Source organism: Mesoplodon densirostris, chromosome 11 (genome assembly GCF_025265405.1).
Source record: "Mesoplodon densirostris isolate mMesDen1 chromosome 11, mMesDen1 primary haplotype, whole genome shotgun sequence".
Lineage (NCBI taxonomy): Eukaryota > Metazoa > Chordata > Mammalia > Artiodactyla > Ziphiidae > Mesoplodon > Mesoplodon densirostris.
Genome location: NC_082671.1, coordinates 53,472,863 through 53,492,609, shown reverse-complemented (window position 1 = coordinate 53,492,609; position 19,747 = coordinate 53,472,863). Strand labels below are relative to the sequence as shown.

General features: G+C 40.9%; 1 protein-coding gene across 2 annotated transcripts in view; it reads left to right on the top strand.

Moving 5' to 3' along the window:
• The window catches only part of ANO6 (anoctamin 6), a 216,351-nt gene that overhangs the window by 185,600 nt on the left and 11,004 nt on the right, over positions 1 to 19,747 (top strand). For both annotated transcript variants that reach the window (XM_060112165.1, XM_060112164.1), the window contains 4 exons: positions 4,089 to 4,219; positions 11,783 to 11,988; positions 16,210 to 16,412; positions 17,884 to 17,989. In XM_060112165.1, coding sequence (XP_059968148.1) covers positions 4,089 to 4,219; positions 11,783 to 11,988; positions 16,210 to 16,412; positions 17,884 to 17,989 — 646 coding nt within the window. The remainder of the gene's footprint in view (positions 1 to 4,088; positions 4,220 to 11,782; positions 11,989 to 16,209; positions 16,413 to 17,883; positions 17,990 to 19,747) is intronic.

The following is a 19,747-nucleotide window of genomic DNA, read 5'->3' as shown; positions in this document are numbered from 1 at the left end:
TACCTTCACTTCAAGTAAGCACATTGTTGCAAGTTCCAGTGAGCTGAACTTCGCCTTCAGATATTTCTACTACTAGCCTTGTTTGAAAACTAGGAGCACTAAATCAGCGCTCCAGTACCAGTCCATGGCCCGGGGGTTGGGGACACCTGCGCTAAATGTTAGGCAAATTAGAGAGTGGGTTGGGTTCTTCCCATCACTGCTTCTGCTCTTTGTAAAGGTGCCAGTTTCCTTCCTACTTTTTCATGCAAACTTTTAACATACTAAAGATATATCAGTTACTTTTGCTACCCAAAACTACACCCATCCCAATAATACATAGGAAGGGAAAAGAAAACTTATAAAATTTAGTAGCTATTTTCACACCATTTAAATATGTCAAAAGGAACATAGTGAAATGAATTTCACCATATACTCACCTGCCTCCACCCCCAACTCCACTTGGGGTCCTTGACTAGGATTCTCAGAGCAAATGAAGGCCACGTGGCACTGTGATCCAGGCTCCATCTGGGGGTGGGGGTGGGGGTGGAGGTCTCTCCAGCACCTGGGTCAGCACCTGGCATTTAGTAGGTCTTCAGTAAGAGCCAACTGAGTGAATGAGCGACTCATATACTTCAAATACAAACATCAGTAAATGAATAGAATTGTTTGTTGGACCCTGAGAAGAAGCTTAGAGCCCTTTGGCCTTCCTAGCCTCACTTTTTTGATAGTTGGGGCATGCCTGGGAATTTTATTCTGTACTTGACAAAAAAAGCTAGTACAACTCCTGTATTAAGCTACTTGCTCTGGAGAAATTTTTTGATAAAATGTTAAGAAAAATAGAGTTAAATATCCAAAATGCCTTAGCATTGTCCTTTGCTGTTTAGATAATGGATGGCTGTAATTTTCTTCTTTGTATGTTTTCTATATTTTCCTCAGTGAGTATTCGCTATTCAGATAATAAGAAAAAGCAAACTCTTAACAAGAGGAAATGTCTCTTCTCAAGATATGATTTGGCTAGAGAATGAATCAGAGACATACAATAAGAGAATCGTAAATGCAGGGATCCCTCACTCTACACACTCGGTCTTAAAATTCAGGAACAGTAAACTCAGGAGCAAAATAGATTCAGATGGTGAAGGATGCCTGTATTCAAAATTAGCAAGTGGCAATGTCCTAAACAGAAATGGTGATTAGTATGTGGATTAAATATGATAATGAAGAGACAAAGACAAAATGGGGTGTAAAGTGCTTCACACCATGCTTAACACATAATAAGTACTCAGTAAAGGGCAATTTGTTATGATACACTAATATGCGTGGGCAATTACTAAGAAAATTATTTTGTAACCCCTGGTAGAGGTAGGAAACTTCCAGCCTTGGCCAAGGGAAGAAGTATCCAGTGTCTGTACTTTTTTAAAGTTCTGTATGTGATTCTCATGTGCAGTCAGACTGATTTCCCTGTACTAGAGTCATAACCCAATAGAATATCCAAAAGACCAAGGGCAGTGATGAATGGACTGCAACCTAAGATTTCCTGCTACAGATGAGTGGTTCAACTCAGACTGAACAAGAGGCTCAGAGTCGAAGATCAGAAAAGGAAGCTAGTCATTTCTTCTCATTTGACCTAATATGATTAGTGTGGGGGAGGCAGTACGGTACAAGAAACAAGTACCAGATGAGTTAGTCATGCAAGTGGCTGCCAGGAGAGAAGTTTCATCCTGAATCCAAGTCATTATGGGTTTGGGTCCCCGATACTAAAAGACCTACTTCTCCGGGGCATGGAGAGGATTCCGCAAGAGGCTGAGGCTGGAAGTGTGAGGCAGAGTGAAAAGTAAACCAGTAGAAACCAGTGATCTTGAGTTTGGGTGTCATGATGGGTGATGGATGTGTGCGGTCCTTGGTGCCACGTGCGCGACAAGGCCCCTGGAATGTCTGTAAAACTGCGGATTCCTGGCCAAACCTCAGACTTGACTGATCACAGAGCTCTGGATTGTGGCCTAGGAAGTAGCGCCAGCAACAAGCATTCCACATCATTCTTATATGTGCTGGAGTGAGATCCGAGTCAAGATTCTAAGTAACTTAGGCTGCATTTACTGTTGGCCTCAGCCAGTTAGCCTGTATTGGTCAAAAGATAATCCCACACAGGGGATTTTGATGTGTTAGGAAGTTTGCTAAACACCTCACCTGTTCTGAATCATTTAATCCTGATAACAACTCTGGACAGTGTAGGTTTTATCACCCCATTTTATATGAACTTGACTGAAGTTAAATAACGAATAAGCAATAAAGTGTGGATTCCGATTCAGGGGTGTCTGAGTCCATATCCCCTCCACTTCCACAGCCTCCTGCTATTCCCCTAATGTCATAGAAGAAAGAAGTGGGGAAAGATTGTGAAGCCAGGGCAATGTTTCATTGTAGAGAGATCTCCCCTTAGCAAACCTTGGGGGAGTGGTCAGTGAACAGTTAACACTGAGATCAATAGCAACGGGCAACCCATCATGGTCAGCTATTTTATTTTATTTTTTTTTTGCGGTACGTGGGCCCCTCACTGCTGCGGCCCTTCCCACTACGGAGCACAGACTCCGGACGCGCAGGCTCAGCGGCCACGGCTCACGGGCCCCGCCGCTCCACGGCATGCGGGACCCTCCTGGACTGGGGCATGAACCCGCGTCCCCTGCATCGGCAGGCGGACCCCCAACCACTGCGCCACCAGGGAAGCCCATGGTCAGCTATTTTTAATTCACCTTTTACACTGTGTGTGTGTATGTGTGTGTGTACACGCATGTTCACGTGCAATGTATACAATGGTCTTTACAGTGAAATCCACACAAACGTGCTGTGTCATCAGCTGGAGCTTAGCCAGATGCTAAGTTGTTTGTTGTTGTCGTGCATCTTCTGATGAAGTCCACAAGTAAACCATAAGCCAGCTGTTGCTTCAGGGGACAACAGCCCTGTAGGCTACAGGTACACACCTTGTTTCACTGCCAACTGTTTCCGATTTCTTTTCAGTTCAAATTGCCATTAAAAAAGTGGGGACGGGGCTTCCCTGGTGGCGCAGTGGTTGAGAATCTGCCTGCTAATGCAGGGCACACGGGTTCGAGCCCTGGTCTGGGAGGATCCCACATGCCGCGGAGCAACTAGGCCCGTGAGCCACAGCTACTGAGCCTGCGCGTCTGGAGCTTGTGCTCCGCAACAAGAGAGGTCGCGATGGTGAGAGGCCCGCGCACCGCGATGAAGAGTGGCCCCCTCTTGCCACAACTGGAGAAAAAGCCCTCGCACAGAAACGAAGACCCAACACAGCCACAAATAAATAAATTTTAAAAAAAGAGGTATCTCTAAACATTAAAAAAAAAAAAGTGGGGACGCGTTCATTTGGCTCACAAGCGTCTAAGAAAGAAAAACGCATAACCCAAGAGGAGATACCAGACTGCTCTGCGGGGCTGCATCCAGTAGGGAGCAGAGTACTGGGCCGCCAGTTGGGGCTGTGTTTCCTGCAAGCCCTGCACTGACTTTGAGGAAGCATGTCACTTCTTTGGTCTTTAATTTGTTCAGCCGAAAATAGGGTCTTGGACCTGTTTTATCCGGTGTCAAAGTATGTCCCTTTTCTGCTCCGTGCCTCTCAATGGCTCCCCACTTCCTTCAGAGTGAAAAACGGCCCAAATCCTCACCGTGGTCTCTTAGGCTCCACCCCCCGCAACCAACAGACTTATTTTCCTCTTAGCGCTGGACCACACTGGCCTCCATGCTTTGTTTATTTTCTCTGGTGATTTTCAGTCTGGAAAGACCATCTTCGATAATAGCAGGGAAATGGAAAAACAAAACTAAAGTTAATCAAATGAGGGAAAGTATCTTTTAAAAATTAAAATGCCCACATGAAAAGGAGGTAGGAAGAAAAACCGTAGTAGTTACAATTTGGATAAACCCAGGTATGTAGTCGATACTATTTTTCAAAATATTTTGGGGTAGGGAGGCAGAAAAAAAAAGAAATTTAGCATGAAAATAAGAAATTTAATTCTTGGGAAGATGATGTGTTCAGCTCGTAATATCAGTAATACTTTTATGCCCTTGGTCTGACAATATTCTGATTGACAATTTGATCTTTTTGGCAGCTGGGTCATGAATCTAATTGGACGGTGTCGCACAGTTTCAGGAGCAGAAAAGAAAACCCCACGATGGGAACAGGACTACCATCTGCAGCCCATGGGCAAACTGGGATTATTTTATGAATACCTTGAAATGAGTAAGTCGCTAATGAGATTTTGGGTGATATGAATTATATTGGAACATGTTTTGGATCCCCAAAGCATCGATTATAGAGCCAGATAATTATCTAGCCTATTGAAATGAAGAGGAGTCCGTTTTTCTCCACTATATAAAAGTATACAATCAGGCTTTCAAATAAGGTGACTGTGTGTATCTTTGTCAACATTTATGTTGTACAAAGCTGAAGATTTATTACCCAGCAATGAAATGGAATATTCATCAAGGTATGTCTTCACCATTGATTGTTGGAGGATTCTAACTATGTTGTCTAAGAATGAACTCAGAGCTATTATTAGATGTGACTCAGCCTGGGCTGGAGTCCATGCAGCACAGCTGCTGGCCAATACCCTTCTGAACAGTCATACAAGCAAGCCTGTACAGAAAGCCCGTGGGAACAAGGGTCACAGGGTTCCCCCCCTCCACATCTCACACTTGCCTTTGACATTATATCTATGTCTTCTGGCCGGTGGTTTCTGCCCGGTTCCTTGAATGACCTCAGGGCAAATCACTGGCTTGAATTCGGAGCTATTTTGCTGGCCTGGAATTAAGATTTAGCACAGGTCCCCTCCTTCTCGAATGTCTTTGTCCATTTCTGTAGTATTTGCTTGGGCTCTGTTTCTCTTCAGTTGAACTTGATTTTGAGCTCTCAGTTGCCTTTCAATGGATGCATCTCAAAATAGATTTCCATAGGAAACACCATCTTTTCTATTATGCATGACACACTTTTATCTAATAGAAGGCTAACAATAGACATGTTTTGTATCTGTGCCCTTTCAGCTCACCACTGTGTTGAATTACAGTTTTTTAAGCTTAGGAGAACAGGAAAGGATTTTGACAGGCTTTGCATTTATGCATGGGGGTTTGTGTATTTGTAGAGACACCCCTTTGTGGTTCCTGTTTGTCAGTCTGCAGATAGAGGGAGGTTTTTATTAAATCACATTCTATATATAAAATAATTGCTTTTAAAAATATACATTATACATGGAAACGCACCTGCTTCCTTCAGTGAGTGAAAGGTTCATCTTGTAGCTTCTTCAGTCAACAATGCTTTGCGGCCGGGAGTCTGATTTGAATTTCATTTTTGCTTTTGTTATGTTTCGTGACCAGGTTCCATTAAGGGTGTAGCTGCAGTAAATAATGTAGAAGCTATGTTTATTTATTTATTCTGTTTATTTTTAAAAGAACTACAAGACAATTACCTGTTATTCCAAAATGAGACATAATTGTAAATATTTCTTACTGGAGCTATTATCAGCATTAATAATAACAGCATTCTGGGGCAGAATATCATTTGTTATTTTAACACAAAAAAAAAAAACTTGGAAAAGTTATTTTTTCTGTAGTTAGTCAAATAAATGGTATTGAAAGGAAAAGTTATATGGTCATGCTTTGGGGAGAAATTGATAGGACTTGTAGAATTTCATAGTCTCATTAAAATAATTACCAACTGAATAATTTGGCCTCACATGGATGGACCTAGAGATTATCAGACTAAGTGAAATAAGTCAGACGGAGAAAGACAAATATCATGTGATATCACTTATATGTAGAATCTAGAAAGATGGTGCAAATGAACTTACTTACAACACAGAAACAGACTCACAGACATAGAAAACAAAATTATTGTTACCAAAGAGGAAAGAGGGGGGAAGGATAAATTAGGAGTTTGGGATTAACAGATCCATACTATTGATACTTTATATAAAGTAAACAACAAGGTCCTACTCTTTAGCACAGGGAACTATATTTTAAAATAATAATAATAAAATAATAATTCAGCCTCACACTACCCTATTAGAAAGGATGGAATAACAGTGGTTATAGAGAGATTAAAAAATTTTTTTTCTTTTCCATTATGGTTTATTACAGGATATTGAATATAGTTCTTGTGCTATACAGTAGGACCTTGTTGTTTATCTATTTTATATGTAATAGTTTTTATCTGCTAATCCCAAACTCCTAATTTATCCCTCCCCCAGTTTTTGAGATTTATTAAATTGTTTTCCTATTATCTAAATAATCCTTAATGAATTAGAAAAATTAATCAGTTTCTGAGAGTAGGCAGTCTGTTATTCTGTATTCAACACCAGAGTGAAATCTATGTTTTGTTCTTTTGGTTTGTGGGAGATAGAATTTCCAAATGCCTTTTGAATTATTTTTGTTCCTCTAAAATAGGCATAGAGTGCCTTTGGGGGTGAGCTCATCCCCACAGTTTCCTCCTTCCAATTTTCCCTGTATTCATTAATGACAGCACCATCTACCTTTTTAATTATGCATCTTGGCTACTGAAGGGAGACATCTTCTGACAGACAGCACTGGAGCCCTCCACCCTTGCTTAGTTAGGCCTTGCGCCCAGCTACCAGCTCTGGTCCCCTCTGCCCCGTGGAGGGAACTCCAACTCCCCTCTGCCTGAAAACCCTTTCCCTTCTTTTCTTTTTTTTTTTTTAATGGTAATTATATGACCATTTCTCTTTGTCTTTTTTTATTTTTATTTTTTTTTAAATTTATTTTTGCTGTGTTGGGTCTTCGTTTCTGTGCGAGGGCTCTCTCTAGTTGTGGCAAGCGGGGGCCTCTCACCATCTCAGCCTCTCTTGTTGCGGAGCACAGGCTCCAGACACGCAGGCTCAGCAGTTGTGGCTCACGGGCCCAGTTGCTCCACGGCATGTGGGATCCTCCCAGACCAGGGCTCAAACCATGTCCCCTGCATTAGCAGGCAGATTCTCAACTGCTGCGCCACCAGGGAAGCCCCCTTTCCCTTCTTTTCTACCTGGAAGAGTTCCTACCTAGCCTCAGCAGGAACCCTCAACTTTTCACACAGAGTTTCTGCTCTCTTCTCTAGGCATCAATAGCACTTGACTCTTGTCTTGATGGTATGTGATTGTTTGCATGCCTCTCTCCCTGGCTAGACTGGTCTTGTTGGAGGTTAGCACTCAGGCCTTTACACCTTTCAGTCCTCTGCTGGGACACCACTGCCTGGACCCTCATGAATATTTAAGTGACTTGAGCTTGGAGTCCCAACACACCCAAATACAACTGTTAGTTGAGTTGACAGTGGCATCGCCCCAGCGGCCCCCGCCAGGTTCTGTAGGGGCATATGTGTTTTGAGTGAAATTTCTTTATTTTGTTTAGTGGATTCCCCACCATCCTTTGAGATTATTAGAGTAAGCCTGGGTTGTTAACCAAAATCGCCTCCCCAGGTGTATGGTCCTGACTTCTGAGAACTTAGACTTGGGACCTAAGAGAAATAGTCTGTCAGTCTTAAAATCTGAAAAGCCACAGGATACCGTTTTGTACTTAGAGCACCGTACAGCACAAACACCAGTCTCTCGAGAACTTGATGATGCCTTCCCAGTGGGCGGGTGCTACAAATGAAATGCAGTAAAGTGATGAAGTGGGCCCTGCTTGTCTCTGGTACTGCCTCTGTCACCCTTGCATGTTCACTTGATCTTACCTTCACATATAATTTTCTCCATTTAATTTACTGTAATTAATACCACTTGTTCTTCAACATCTCCTTGCACCTACCCCTCTCTTTCCCTCTCTCTCCAGTGCTACACCCTCCCAGGCCTCCTCTGCACTCTCCAGGAACAGGCCTGTCTTCCCCCACTCCCCCATCTCTGCTCTGTTTCTTCCCACCACCTGCGTTGACACTTGCTCATCTTTGCAGGACAAACTTTCCAAAATGGCAACTAGGTGACTGGCGAGGATTTGTAGGCCTCTCATCTCTTTACTCTTTACTCTTTATTCATTCATCCATCCATCCATCTCACAACGATTGAGCGACTGCTTTGCCAAACACTGTATCAGTTGCTGGGGATACCAAGAAAAGTTAAGACTTGGTATCTGGCCTCCCAGGGCCAAGCAATGGATGGTGAGTACTTGGTGGATGGCTAAGCAGGTGAACACAAATCAGACTTCCTAGAGCAGGTGATATTTAAACTGGATTTTGAAGGGTGAATGGAAGGTAGCTATCTAAAGTGTGATAGAGGTAATGGACATTTCACGCAGAGAGATGGGTGCAGTTTCAAGTACAAGGGCATGAAACAGCTTAGCCAGTTCAGAGAATGGCAAGTAAACAAAGTATGGCTAGAACAAAGGATCCGTAGGGGGGAATATCAGGTAAGCAAGGGCTGTATCATGATGGGTCTTGTGTGCTTAACCAGGAGACTTGAACTTATCCTTAAAGAAATAGGGATACTTTGGAAGATTTGTAAGCAAGAGAATTGCAGAGTGTTTCTGTCAAAGATCACGTTATTCTGGCAGCAGAATGAAGATAATATTTTGGGTGGGGCCTGCATTTGGTGGGGAGAGGGTATTTCAGGGGGCTACACCAGGTAACCCACACAACAAGTGGTAAGCACCTACATAGAGGCTATGGGCTGAGGAAAAGGAGACAGATTTGATAGGTGTTCAAGAGATGACTAGCATGGCAGGTGAGGAATAGAATTGTTAAGATAACTTCCAGGAGAGTGAATATGCAGGGTGGAAAAAATGGTTTTGAAAAAATGGTTCTGTGATGGACATTTTGAGTGTGAGGTGTCTATGAGACATCTGAGAGGCGATGTCTGTTATTAAGTTGGATCTGCCAGTCAGAAACTCAGAGGAGCTGCGGGTGAGACCATGGGGGTGATTCGGGCATGCCAGACAGAGAGTTGATGATGAAGCCCTGGGGAAAGGGGCGTTTAAAGGTTAAGTGGGAGAAGAAAAATCCCCAAAGAGAAAGAAGAATAGCAGAACAGTTGGGAGGAAACTAGCAGAGAAGGCTATCACCTTGCTTGAAAGGGATGTGAATATTGACTAAAGGAGCATAATGCAAAGGGGTGGGTGGGGGGGCAAAAAAGCAAGAGCTAATAAATAAAGTCCCCTTAACGGCCGGGACTGTGGGAAAAAATACAAGAAGCACTATAGCTAGATATCTTGAAAAAATTATATCTGTGTGTGTGTGTGTGTGTGTACACACACACTTCTACCTTGGCTTTTTAAAACTATTTAAGTAAACAGAAATCAAGGAGGAAAAACATTCCACAGAGAGGAAAATATTTGGCTGTATCAAAAGCAGCCGGGAGGGGGCAGGGGGCGGGGTGGGGGCACTGCGGGGGGGAAAAGCTGTCTGTCTAGTAATCAAACAAGGACTGAAAACGTACATTGGCTTTGGCATGCGCAGCCACCAACAGAGTTAGCAAGACGAGTTTCAGTGCAGTCGTGAGGGCCACAGAGGATGCAGAGCTTTGAGTGATGGAGAAATAACCAGCGCAGGCAGTGCTTCAAGAAACTTGACTTTAAAGTGAAGAAGAAAGCATAGAAAGTATCAGAGGGCAATTCAGGGTCATGAGAAAGTTTCAGGCAAGGGTTGTTTTTGTTTTCACAATGGATGTTTTTTGCCTTGCTGAGTTGATAGGCCTTTGTTTTTGTTCTTGGTTTCAAAAGTTGTTTAGAAAGTTCTTCTCACTTGAATATCAGAGCAGATTATACCATGCTGGTTTTTTTTCTGGTGCTTTATTTTTTAATTAAAAATGTTTAATCCATTGAATTTATTTTGATATCAAAAGTGAGGACTCCATACCAGTTCTTCTAATGATTTAGCTAATTACTCCAATACTTGAATCCACTGATTTGAAACATCATTTTTATAATATACTAAAATCCCATGAATATCTGCATCTGTTCTTGAAATCTATTTAATCCATACTATCTATTAATGCACTAGTTCTGAACTGTTACCATAGCAATATAATACACATTAATATCTCTTAGAGCTGGTCTCATTTTATCCTTTTTCAGAAATATCCCTAACACTGTCACTTTAAACATCCCTCCTCATTATTTTCACTTGTGTACTTGTATATATTTCTTGATGAACTTTAGCATCACCTTTCAGCTTTTTTTCTTAAGTCCATTTGGGATTATTAACTAAATTTGCATTCAACTTCTAAACTTTATTTTGGAGAAAAAAAATCTGATATGTCCCCAAACTTGAGTCTTCCCAATTAACAGTATGGTGCATTCATCATTATTTGTTTTTCTTTATTTTTTTCAGTCAACTATCATAACCATCTTAACATTTCTCACTAGTTTATTTCTAAATAGTCTGTGCCTTTGTTGTCTTTATGAATGGTATCTTTTCTCCTCTGGATTTTTAACTGGCTTTACTGCTAATAAAGTCCTAATTTCTGGCTTTTCTCTTCAGTAGTAAGGAGATCCGGCAGCATTGGGCCCTCGTTCCAATATGGTGCCTCTGAGCAGTTCCTTCCATTAGGACATCCACTTGCCAGTTTGCCAGTTACTGTACCCATTCCACACATTTCTGTTACTTGCCTGGCCCCTGGAGGTGGAGTACTTCATTTAGGGTTGGGTGAATCATGGACACAGATGTTGACATCACTGCTCGGTGACATGCTGCTGACTCTATAACGTCACGAACTCTGGTCCTTGCCTGTGTGATTTCCCTGAATACAGCGGCTCCTGCCTGGCCTGTAGACTGGCCAGATCTTTCCAACCCTGACTGCTTTTCTGTGACACTTTCTGGCCTCTCATATCAGAAGCAATTGCCAGCTCCTCCTACCCAACCACTGCCTCCAGAGTCTTGCCCTTCCTGGCCAGAGTGATCCCTGCCCCTTGGCTGAGCAATAGCCCTAAAGGGCCTGTAAATTTTCCTCTGATCCACTGTCTTAGTTACGTCCCTATGCTAGTTCACTTGAAAGGTCTGCCAATTAGGAGAGAAGGGTGTGAAACTTTTTTAGATCTCTGGCCTTATCATAGCTAACCCTACCTTCCCGTGGTACAGCTTCCCCCAGATCTCTGCTGCCCCATCTATAGCGAAGCCATGTAAATTACAGACGAAGGGAAAGAACTTCTAAGCCACCACCCCAATTTTGACTTAATTGTGACCATATAGACTGCAACAATATCGAAATAAAAGTTCCTGAAAAAGGATTATATTTTGACTTATTAAGACACTTACTGCATACATTCCCATGATTTGTAATAATATACCAAATTCTCTGAATGTGCTGCACTTGCATTCACAGACTCAGGGGAGCTTGTTCATTTGCTTATTTTCAGCATATTTCCTCCAGCATTCTCCAAACATAGGCTTCCCAAATTTACATTCGTACATTTCTTATTTCTTTTTAGCTTGTTAGGTATTTCCATAATATTCCTTTTCTTTTTTTTTAACCCTAAATCACAAATCCTCTTCCAACATTCTATTATTTCTACACTGAGAATGAGTAATATGCTTAGAGTGTCCCAAGTTTATTACTAGCAAATAACTATGGTTGATTAAAGATTTTTAAATATGTTATTCCTATTAAGTGTATATATGTGAAAGAAACAGGCTATAATTAGTCTTCTTTCCAGAGGCTTTATATTTGTCTTTTGTTTGGATTCTTTCACTGTTGAACATTATTATTACCACGAATGTCTTTTATCTTCGGTATTTAGTTCAGTTTGTCTTTCTCTTTCTTAATAAGAGTAAAGGAATATGTGTTGTCCTTCCATCCATCCACCACTCCATGATGTATGTCCATTCCATTGACAGTTATTCAGTTTGGGTTCGTCACCTTATTTGTGGCCTCTTTTCCACTGGCCCCTCTGTTGGCTCTGGTGAACAATATACTGGAAATAAGAGTGGACGCGTGGAAACTGACTACCCAGTATAGACGCATGGTGCCAGTAAAAGCCCAGGACATCGGAGCATGGCAGCCCATCATGCAAGGAATAGCAATTCTGGCTGTGGTGACCAATGTGAGTAAATAGGCTTCACAGGGTAAAGACCTTGAAAAGTCCAAAAATGCATTAGGGTTGCTTCCTAAGGAATCCAGTGTTTGGTATTTCATAATATGGGAGAAAGATGCTAATACTGTCATTCATATAAACAACATAGTTGCTATAACTGTAATTGTTATTTTTTAATGTATTTTGTTTATTGTACATTATGTATTATTATTGGTGAATTACAAGACCTCTTACAGAGGCAGTTGCTAAGAATAGTGACCATTAAGCTATTGTTGCTCATTTGGTAGTTTTTATTCAATAGAAACGTGGTAATAGTATTAACAGTAAGTACTAACTCTTTTAATCCTCACATGACTATAAAAGGAGTTACCCAATAGTGCTTTTATAGTGGAGATAGAAATCTATCCATTCAGAGTTTGAAGACCCTAAAATAATAACAATCATGCCACCATATTTTACTGTATATTCCAGATGACGAATTTAAAATAGGAACTATTTGATGATGAAGTATAAACGCTTTGTGCATTCCCAGCCATTCCTTGCCTTCCTCATGCCCAGGGGCAGAGGTTCCTTGAGGAGGCAGATTCAGGGCACGTCTCATCTCTCCTCACGCCACCCACGTCTCATCTCTCCTCACGCCACCCGTGGTCTTTCCTACCCACTGTTGGTCATAGGTTAAGCATCCTCACACCCTGCGTGTGTCTGAGTGATGAGGGAATAGAACGCAGTTGTTTACAACCTGTACTGATTATGGACCAGTCTGAACAGTCTCTCTCCTTCCCCACCCCTGCCCTCACCGGCCAACAAGGAGCGGGCAAGCAGAGCAATTCCCATGCCAGCCCATCAGGGAACCGCCTTCCCTAGAAATACCCGTACAACCAGGGCTATTTCCTCCCTTATTTCACTGCCAATTTCACTCCCAGGTTACAGTCCCCAACGAAGTGATATCCCAGTTTTAACAACTTCTTAATCAAGTCACACTTACCCTGCATCTGCCACCTTTTCCCACGAGCACTTGTAGAAACAGAACAGAGTTGGGCAGTGCCTGAGCCACGGCTCCCAGCACTGCAGCTTCCCAACTGCACGATCTTGGGCCAAGCCTTAACCCTTCAGAGCTTCATTTTATCATTTGTAAATCGAGTAATTCCCTATCACATATTTTCAGACTATTACATACCACAAAGGGGGCTTAGGGAATTCAGTGAGTTAATGCATGGAATGCACAGAGCCTGGTCCTCATGGAATGTTAGCAGCTTTGTTATCATCTTCATTACACATCATCATTCACAGTGACAACGTAGACCTTGCCAGGTGTCAAAACTAGAGGCACAAGAATTTTACAGTGTGTCACTGTCTGGAACATGGTCACAGTTTTACACAATAAGACAAGTTATCTGGAACCCAGCTGTCACCCCCCAAGAACGCTCAATTTATCTGAATTGCATGCTGTCCCTCCTTTTTGGAGAAAGTTGGCAAATCACACACAAAACAACCGCTAGATTATGTCGGTTTCCACACACCCAGCTAGTCCCCACCTTCAGCATCCACTGCGCTGTGAAACGTAGGCTGATGTTCAGAAATATGACAGCGAGGCCTTTCAAGCTCCATAGTCATAAAAGTATGAATCTGTCATGTTCAATATGCTATACGACATGAAGCCAGGCAGGAACGTGGACTTGTGTGCTTGAAATTTTTAGCAACAAGGTTTGAAACTAAAAGCATTTTTGTTTGACCTTCAGCAAACCAGAAAATTCAACTGACTTCTACTCCCCATTACTCAAGCATCCTGGTCTGATCATATGAGGCACCTTTTCCTCGTGCCCCCAGCATGGCTCCACGCCGTTAGCGCAGATGGAGTATTGGCTGTGTCTCTAAGACGTGTGCACACACAGGCACACACACGCCCACTAATTGGTGCTACTGTTCTCACCCAGTAGATGTTTTTTCTTATAACTTGGGCACTGTTTTATTATACCCTAGAAAAATTGCTTATTCGATCATCTGTTAAACTATGGACAATCCTTTTTTCCATATTAAAATTTGTTACAGCTTCTAAGATGCAGCTCCTCTTCACGTTTGCGTATAATTCTGTAAGAATGAAACATGTATATTATCCCCTCACATACCTAATTTGTGCCTTCCCAATCTCATGTGCACAACAATAGCTAGCTTCCCATAATAGGAGAACTTTTAGGAAGCAGGAAGAAGAGAACAGCCACCAGGGATATGAAAGGGCATCAGGCAGGAGTCCGGTATAAAATTATTCATTCTAAAGCTGCTGGTTCAATAAATAAGCTGAATTGACATTGTTGTATCATGCCAGAGCATCTGCTATTGAAGACCTATTTTAATTTATTTTGATATAAATGGAAAATTGTGTTTGGGACAGCATGGGAAATGAAGCACACTGCATTTATCTGTACTCTTGCAGTGTGTCTCAAAGCAGCTCAATTCAGGAGGAAAAAGTATCTTGTCAGAAGTCAATAGAATTATCTTCCTTGTTGGAATTTTTGTAGCTTCTTGAAGCACATCTGCAGGTGATTCTATAAAAAGCTAAAGTTGAGTTAAATGATAACAGGAAATTTTAATCTATTGAAATCTAGGAAGAGTAAAATATTCTTGTCTTTCACCACCACCACTACCACCACCGACAGGCAAGCCTACACACACCCAGAGAGACTCCACGTCAGAGGAAATGACAAAGCTGGTTCTAGTCGGGGGGAGGGAGTTTTGCAGTAGAAAAGCCCCTCAGTTGTTTTTCTTGCTTTACCTGAGACCTTGTTTATTGGCCTGTGGTCTCACTGTGTCTAAATCATATGTTCAGACGAACACTATTAAAATCGTGTTGTGCAAAAAACATGTCTTTTCTTCTGCTTCAGTAAATGACTGAAACACTTACCTTTGTTTATTCACATAGAATTTGGATTGAAGAATATTCTTCACTTTCTCCTTCCTTCAAACCAGTTTTACACATTGAGAGATTAAAGCCCAAATTAAAGAATTTTGGAGAAAATTCATGTAATTCATAATAGCTTTAGATCCTAATAAATGTCTGCCTGGCATGGACTCTGGTTTAAGACTGACCCATATTTATTTCTTTAATCTGGGAACACACTAAACTGTCTTTGTGTTATTTGATAATTTACAGTGTTTTTAACTCTTATCTATTTAACCTTTTGGAAGTTTAGAGGCTTAGACACTAGGTCTAACAAAATAGATATCATTGCTTGACTGTATGAATAGAACAATCCCAATACAATTTCTTGTTACTACATTTTATTAAAGTAACAGAGCTCTTGCTGTCTAATAAAGCAACAGACATAAGTATATACTGAGAGTTTAAATCAGACTATGGTTTGACTTGTCTAAGCAAGTCAAGATACTATAGGGAAAAAGTATGAATTTGAAGGAAAATAGATAGTATGCAGCTAGTATTCTATTTTTAAGAGGTAAGTGATAAAAAAGTAGCTTTTTCCCAATTATTTATCTACAAAGGAATCATATAAAGCCAACCTATTTTCATAATATTGACCTTAGTATGATGCATATAAAAGGGACTTCTAAATCATAAAAGATTAAATTATATCAAATAGTGCTCCAAGGTTGATTGAATTTCGTTATATTCTAATTTTTAAAAATATAATTTACATGGGCCTCCCTGGTGGCGCAGTGGTTAAGAGTCCGCCTGCCGATGCAGGGGATACGGGTTCGTGCCCCGGTCTGGGAGGATCCCATATGCCGCGGAGCGGCTGGGCCCGTGAGCCATGGCCGCTGGGCCTGCGCATCCGGAGCCTGTGCTCCGCAACGGGAGAGGCCACAACAGTGAGAGGCCCGCATACCGCAAAAAGAAAAAATATATATATATATAATTTACAAATAACATATGCAAGCAGCTCTTGAGTTGTCCACAATACCCTAGTCTACAATTACTCTTACTGTACTTAAGACACATAATAGGCAACTATCAGGCCTTTGCTTTTGAACTGCAGGTAGACTTCTGGACATTCCCTTAAAGACCAAAAGCAAAGGGACTATTTTAATTTAAAGCAGCTGCTCAAAGACTTTAGGATACTCACTACCTATATCCATTTGACAGGAAAGAATTAAGGTTTCTGAGTCTTTAATTTAAAAAAAAATCAACTGATGAAAATGTAATTCTGGCATGTCGGTTAACCTTAGCTATAAAGGCTCTCAATTAATACCCCCTTTACTGTTTTCTTCCCAACATAGGCCATGATCATTGCTTTCACATCAGACATGATCCCCCGCCTGGTGTATTACTGGTCCTTCTCCGTCCCGCCCTATGGGGACCACCCACACTACACCATGGAGGGATACATCAACAACACTCTCTCCTACTTCAACGTTGCCGACTTTAAAAGCAAAAGCAAGGAAAATCCGTACACTGAGCTTGGTGACTATACCACGTGCAGGCAAGTTCTGCTTATAAGTGTTTAAAAATGCACTTCATCTTTTAAAGGACTTTTATTGTAATATAATTCTATTTGGTATCATTTAAATAAAATTGCTAAAGATGTTTTTTTCCTAGCTTTCTTTTCAATCAGACTTTAAAAAGGATGGGATATAAAAGTTAATACAGACCAGGGTTAGAAATTTCAAGCCAAACCATAAGGAAAGGTTTTTAAATGAGAGTTTCAAATGATTACAGGAAGACTGATCCAGGGGGAAAGTCCTATATCTTAGAACTGAAGAAATTCTAAGAGTTCCAAAAAGCAAGATAATTCAGTTGTTATGACTAATGTGTTATTCAAGCACAACCTGACGATACTGAGTGATGACAAACTAGTATGTACCATCACTTAACAAAGCAACACAAAGACAAAAATGTAAATACCTCACCCTGGCCTAGCAGTGTTCTCTAAAAGTGTTCCAAAGCTCTCTGCACTAATATTAATGACTAGTAAGATCAACTGTGGACAGTGCACACTTAGTTTTGTCAACTAAGTTACTAACTGAAAAGTTTGTTGACTGCATGTCGTAGAGTTGTGCGTGTGTGTGTGTGTTTTTTCAATCAAAGTCTTAAACCTAAAGGAGGCTTTAAAATTCATTTAGTTCAACTCCTCAAAGCCTTCTCTGATTCACATTCTCAACAACACAACCAAGAAACCAGAGATACGCCCCAGATAAATGTTTCCAAGTTACACATAGTAAAGCCTCTTCAGAATCCCTCATTGAATCTGGTTACTCTTACTTTACATAGTTCTAAAGAGTAATTAAACTAGGCCTAATAGGTTACAGGCAGAAAATGAGAGATGTGCTACCTGAGGGAAATACACTAACAGCAGTAGCATATGATATCTGACAACAAGGAAATTAAGTAAGAAAATTCTAAAAAGTAGGTTAGTATTCTCTGTAGAGAGAGATAGCCTCATAGCTGAGTGAACCCTGATGACACCATTATATAAATAAATTTATAAGCATGTTTCTGAAAATATGCTAACTTGTTTTAGTTATACTCTTTTGAGGAAGCAGGGATAAAATTTAAGATATTTTTGTTCTTTTTTACAAAGATGGAATCCATCATTACCATCATCTTCCTCTTGTAAGTTAAATGAAGTATTACTGGAGTAGTTATTTCAGGGTTTTGTCATCAAACTAAACTCTTGAAGAAACTTGGGAGTTCCCTGCTGGCCTAGTAGTCAGGATTCCAGGCTCTCACTTCTGTGGTCCCGGGTTCAGTCCCTAGTCAGGGAACTGAGATTCCCGCAAGCCATGCCATGTGGCATGGCCAAAAAACAAACAAGTAAACACTCTTAGAGAAAATTTATATGATGTCCAATTTAAAAGAGTGTTGCATGAAGTATGACCTTTTTTAATGGGCTCTTGTTTACAGCATTTGATCAAAAAGAATTATCTCCTGAAATGTCTCCATCTCATTTCCAGGTATCGTGATTTCCGGTACCCTCCTGGACACCCACAAGAGTATAAACACAACATTTATTATTGGCATGTGATCGCAGCCAAGCTAGCTTTTATCATTGTCATGGAGGTAAGAAAAGTATACTCTGAAATAGTTTATGAAGCAGTATATTTGCAGGCTTTGTGTTGCCTCTTCTGACTTAAAAGGTACAGTATGTTATCTCTTGCTAATAATTATTTTATAACATTTATTAATAAAATTTGACCTGAGAACAGTAATTAAATGAAGTTGGTTGGGCTTCCCTGGTGGTGCAGTGGTTAAGAATCCGCCTGCCAATGCAGGGGACATGGGTTCGATCCCTGGTCTGGGAAGATCCCACATGCTGCGGAGCAACTAAGCCTATGCGCCACAACTACTGAGCCTGAGTTTTGGAGCCCGCGAGCCACAACTACTGAAGCCCGTGTGTCTAGAGCCCATGCTCTGCAACGGGAGAAGCCACCGCAATGAGAAGCCCGTGCACCACAGCGAAGAGTGGCCCCCACTCATCACAACTAGAGAAAGCCTGCGCACAGCAACGAAAGCCCAATGCAGCCAAAAATAAATAAATAAAAATAAATAAATTTATTTTTTTAATAAATAAATTTGGTTAACTCCTTTAAAAGTTAAAGGCATGTTGTATGCTAGGGGAATTCAATTCCTTTCAGTTCAGTATTAATTGAAGGCCTTTTTATTTGGGGCACTGGGCTCCATATTAGGCTATGAAGGGGCTTATTCAAGACAAATAAGATATCATATTTTCCCTGGAGAAACTTTTATTGCTATAATATTTTTATTTGTATTATTTTAATTGAATTTTCACAGTATACCTTCTTACTATAGTTTTTTACATCCCTGAAATTTACCAGCTATGAAAAATTACTAAGGCAGCTATAAATTTGAAATTGATCTAACCAACTTTACTTCTTACACCGAGTGAATAACTACTACTTAATTCCAAAGATTTGAAAGTTACTTCATTGGTGTGGTCAGTTAGGATTATATTTAGTTGCAAGAAACAGAAAGCCCATCGATAGTGGCTTAAACAAATAGGAGTTGATTTTTCTTACATAACAAATTTCACTAGGAGTAGGTGGGTGCTCCTGAATCAACACCAGCTCACTGATGTAAGGACTGTATCTGATTCTCTAGGTTTTCTCTCATTGCATGTCACTCTGGTTGTAATATGACTACTGCAACTCCAGGTAACACATTTATGTTCTAGGCAGGAGGAAGGAGAAGGGTGATGCTAGCCAAATCTTTTCCTATTTGTTAGGAAAGAAAATGCTTTGCCAGAAGCCCCCAGAGCAGACTGTCACCTGCATCTCATTGGCTAGAACTACAGCAAATGGCTCCTCATAGCAGCTAAGTAGGCTTAGACAGGAGGTGTTTGGTTTGCTCTGAGTAGAATCAAAATTTGTTAGCAAGAAAAAAGTGGGACAGGCTACCTGGCTTTGATAATTTTTCTAGCATTTTTTTAAGTAGTTACCAAAAATTAACAGAAGAAAATAGTCCATCATTAGTCCACCATCATAAGTGGATTCCTGAAGTACAGTATCTGATATATCAGCAAGTCACTAGTTTATATTCAAATATGTAGTTGCCAAAGTGTTTTGATTCCTACTTTTGATATCATGGTGGACTAGATGCTGTGAGGGTCCATCTCACTACAGAACATTTAGAATCAGTTAAAAACATAATTTCCTTTGCAGTTTTGTGCTTACTAGAAGGAAAGAGAATATACAAAGAGGAAAACACCATGATTGCCTGAAATAGAGCAGTGAGCACCTCTGAAGTTCAGGACTGCTCTGAGAACAAGTGCTGTTATTAGTGTCTCCACCTAAAAGCCCA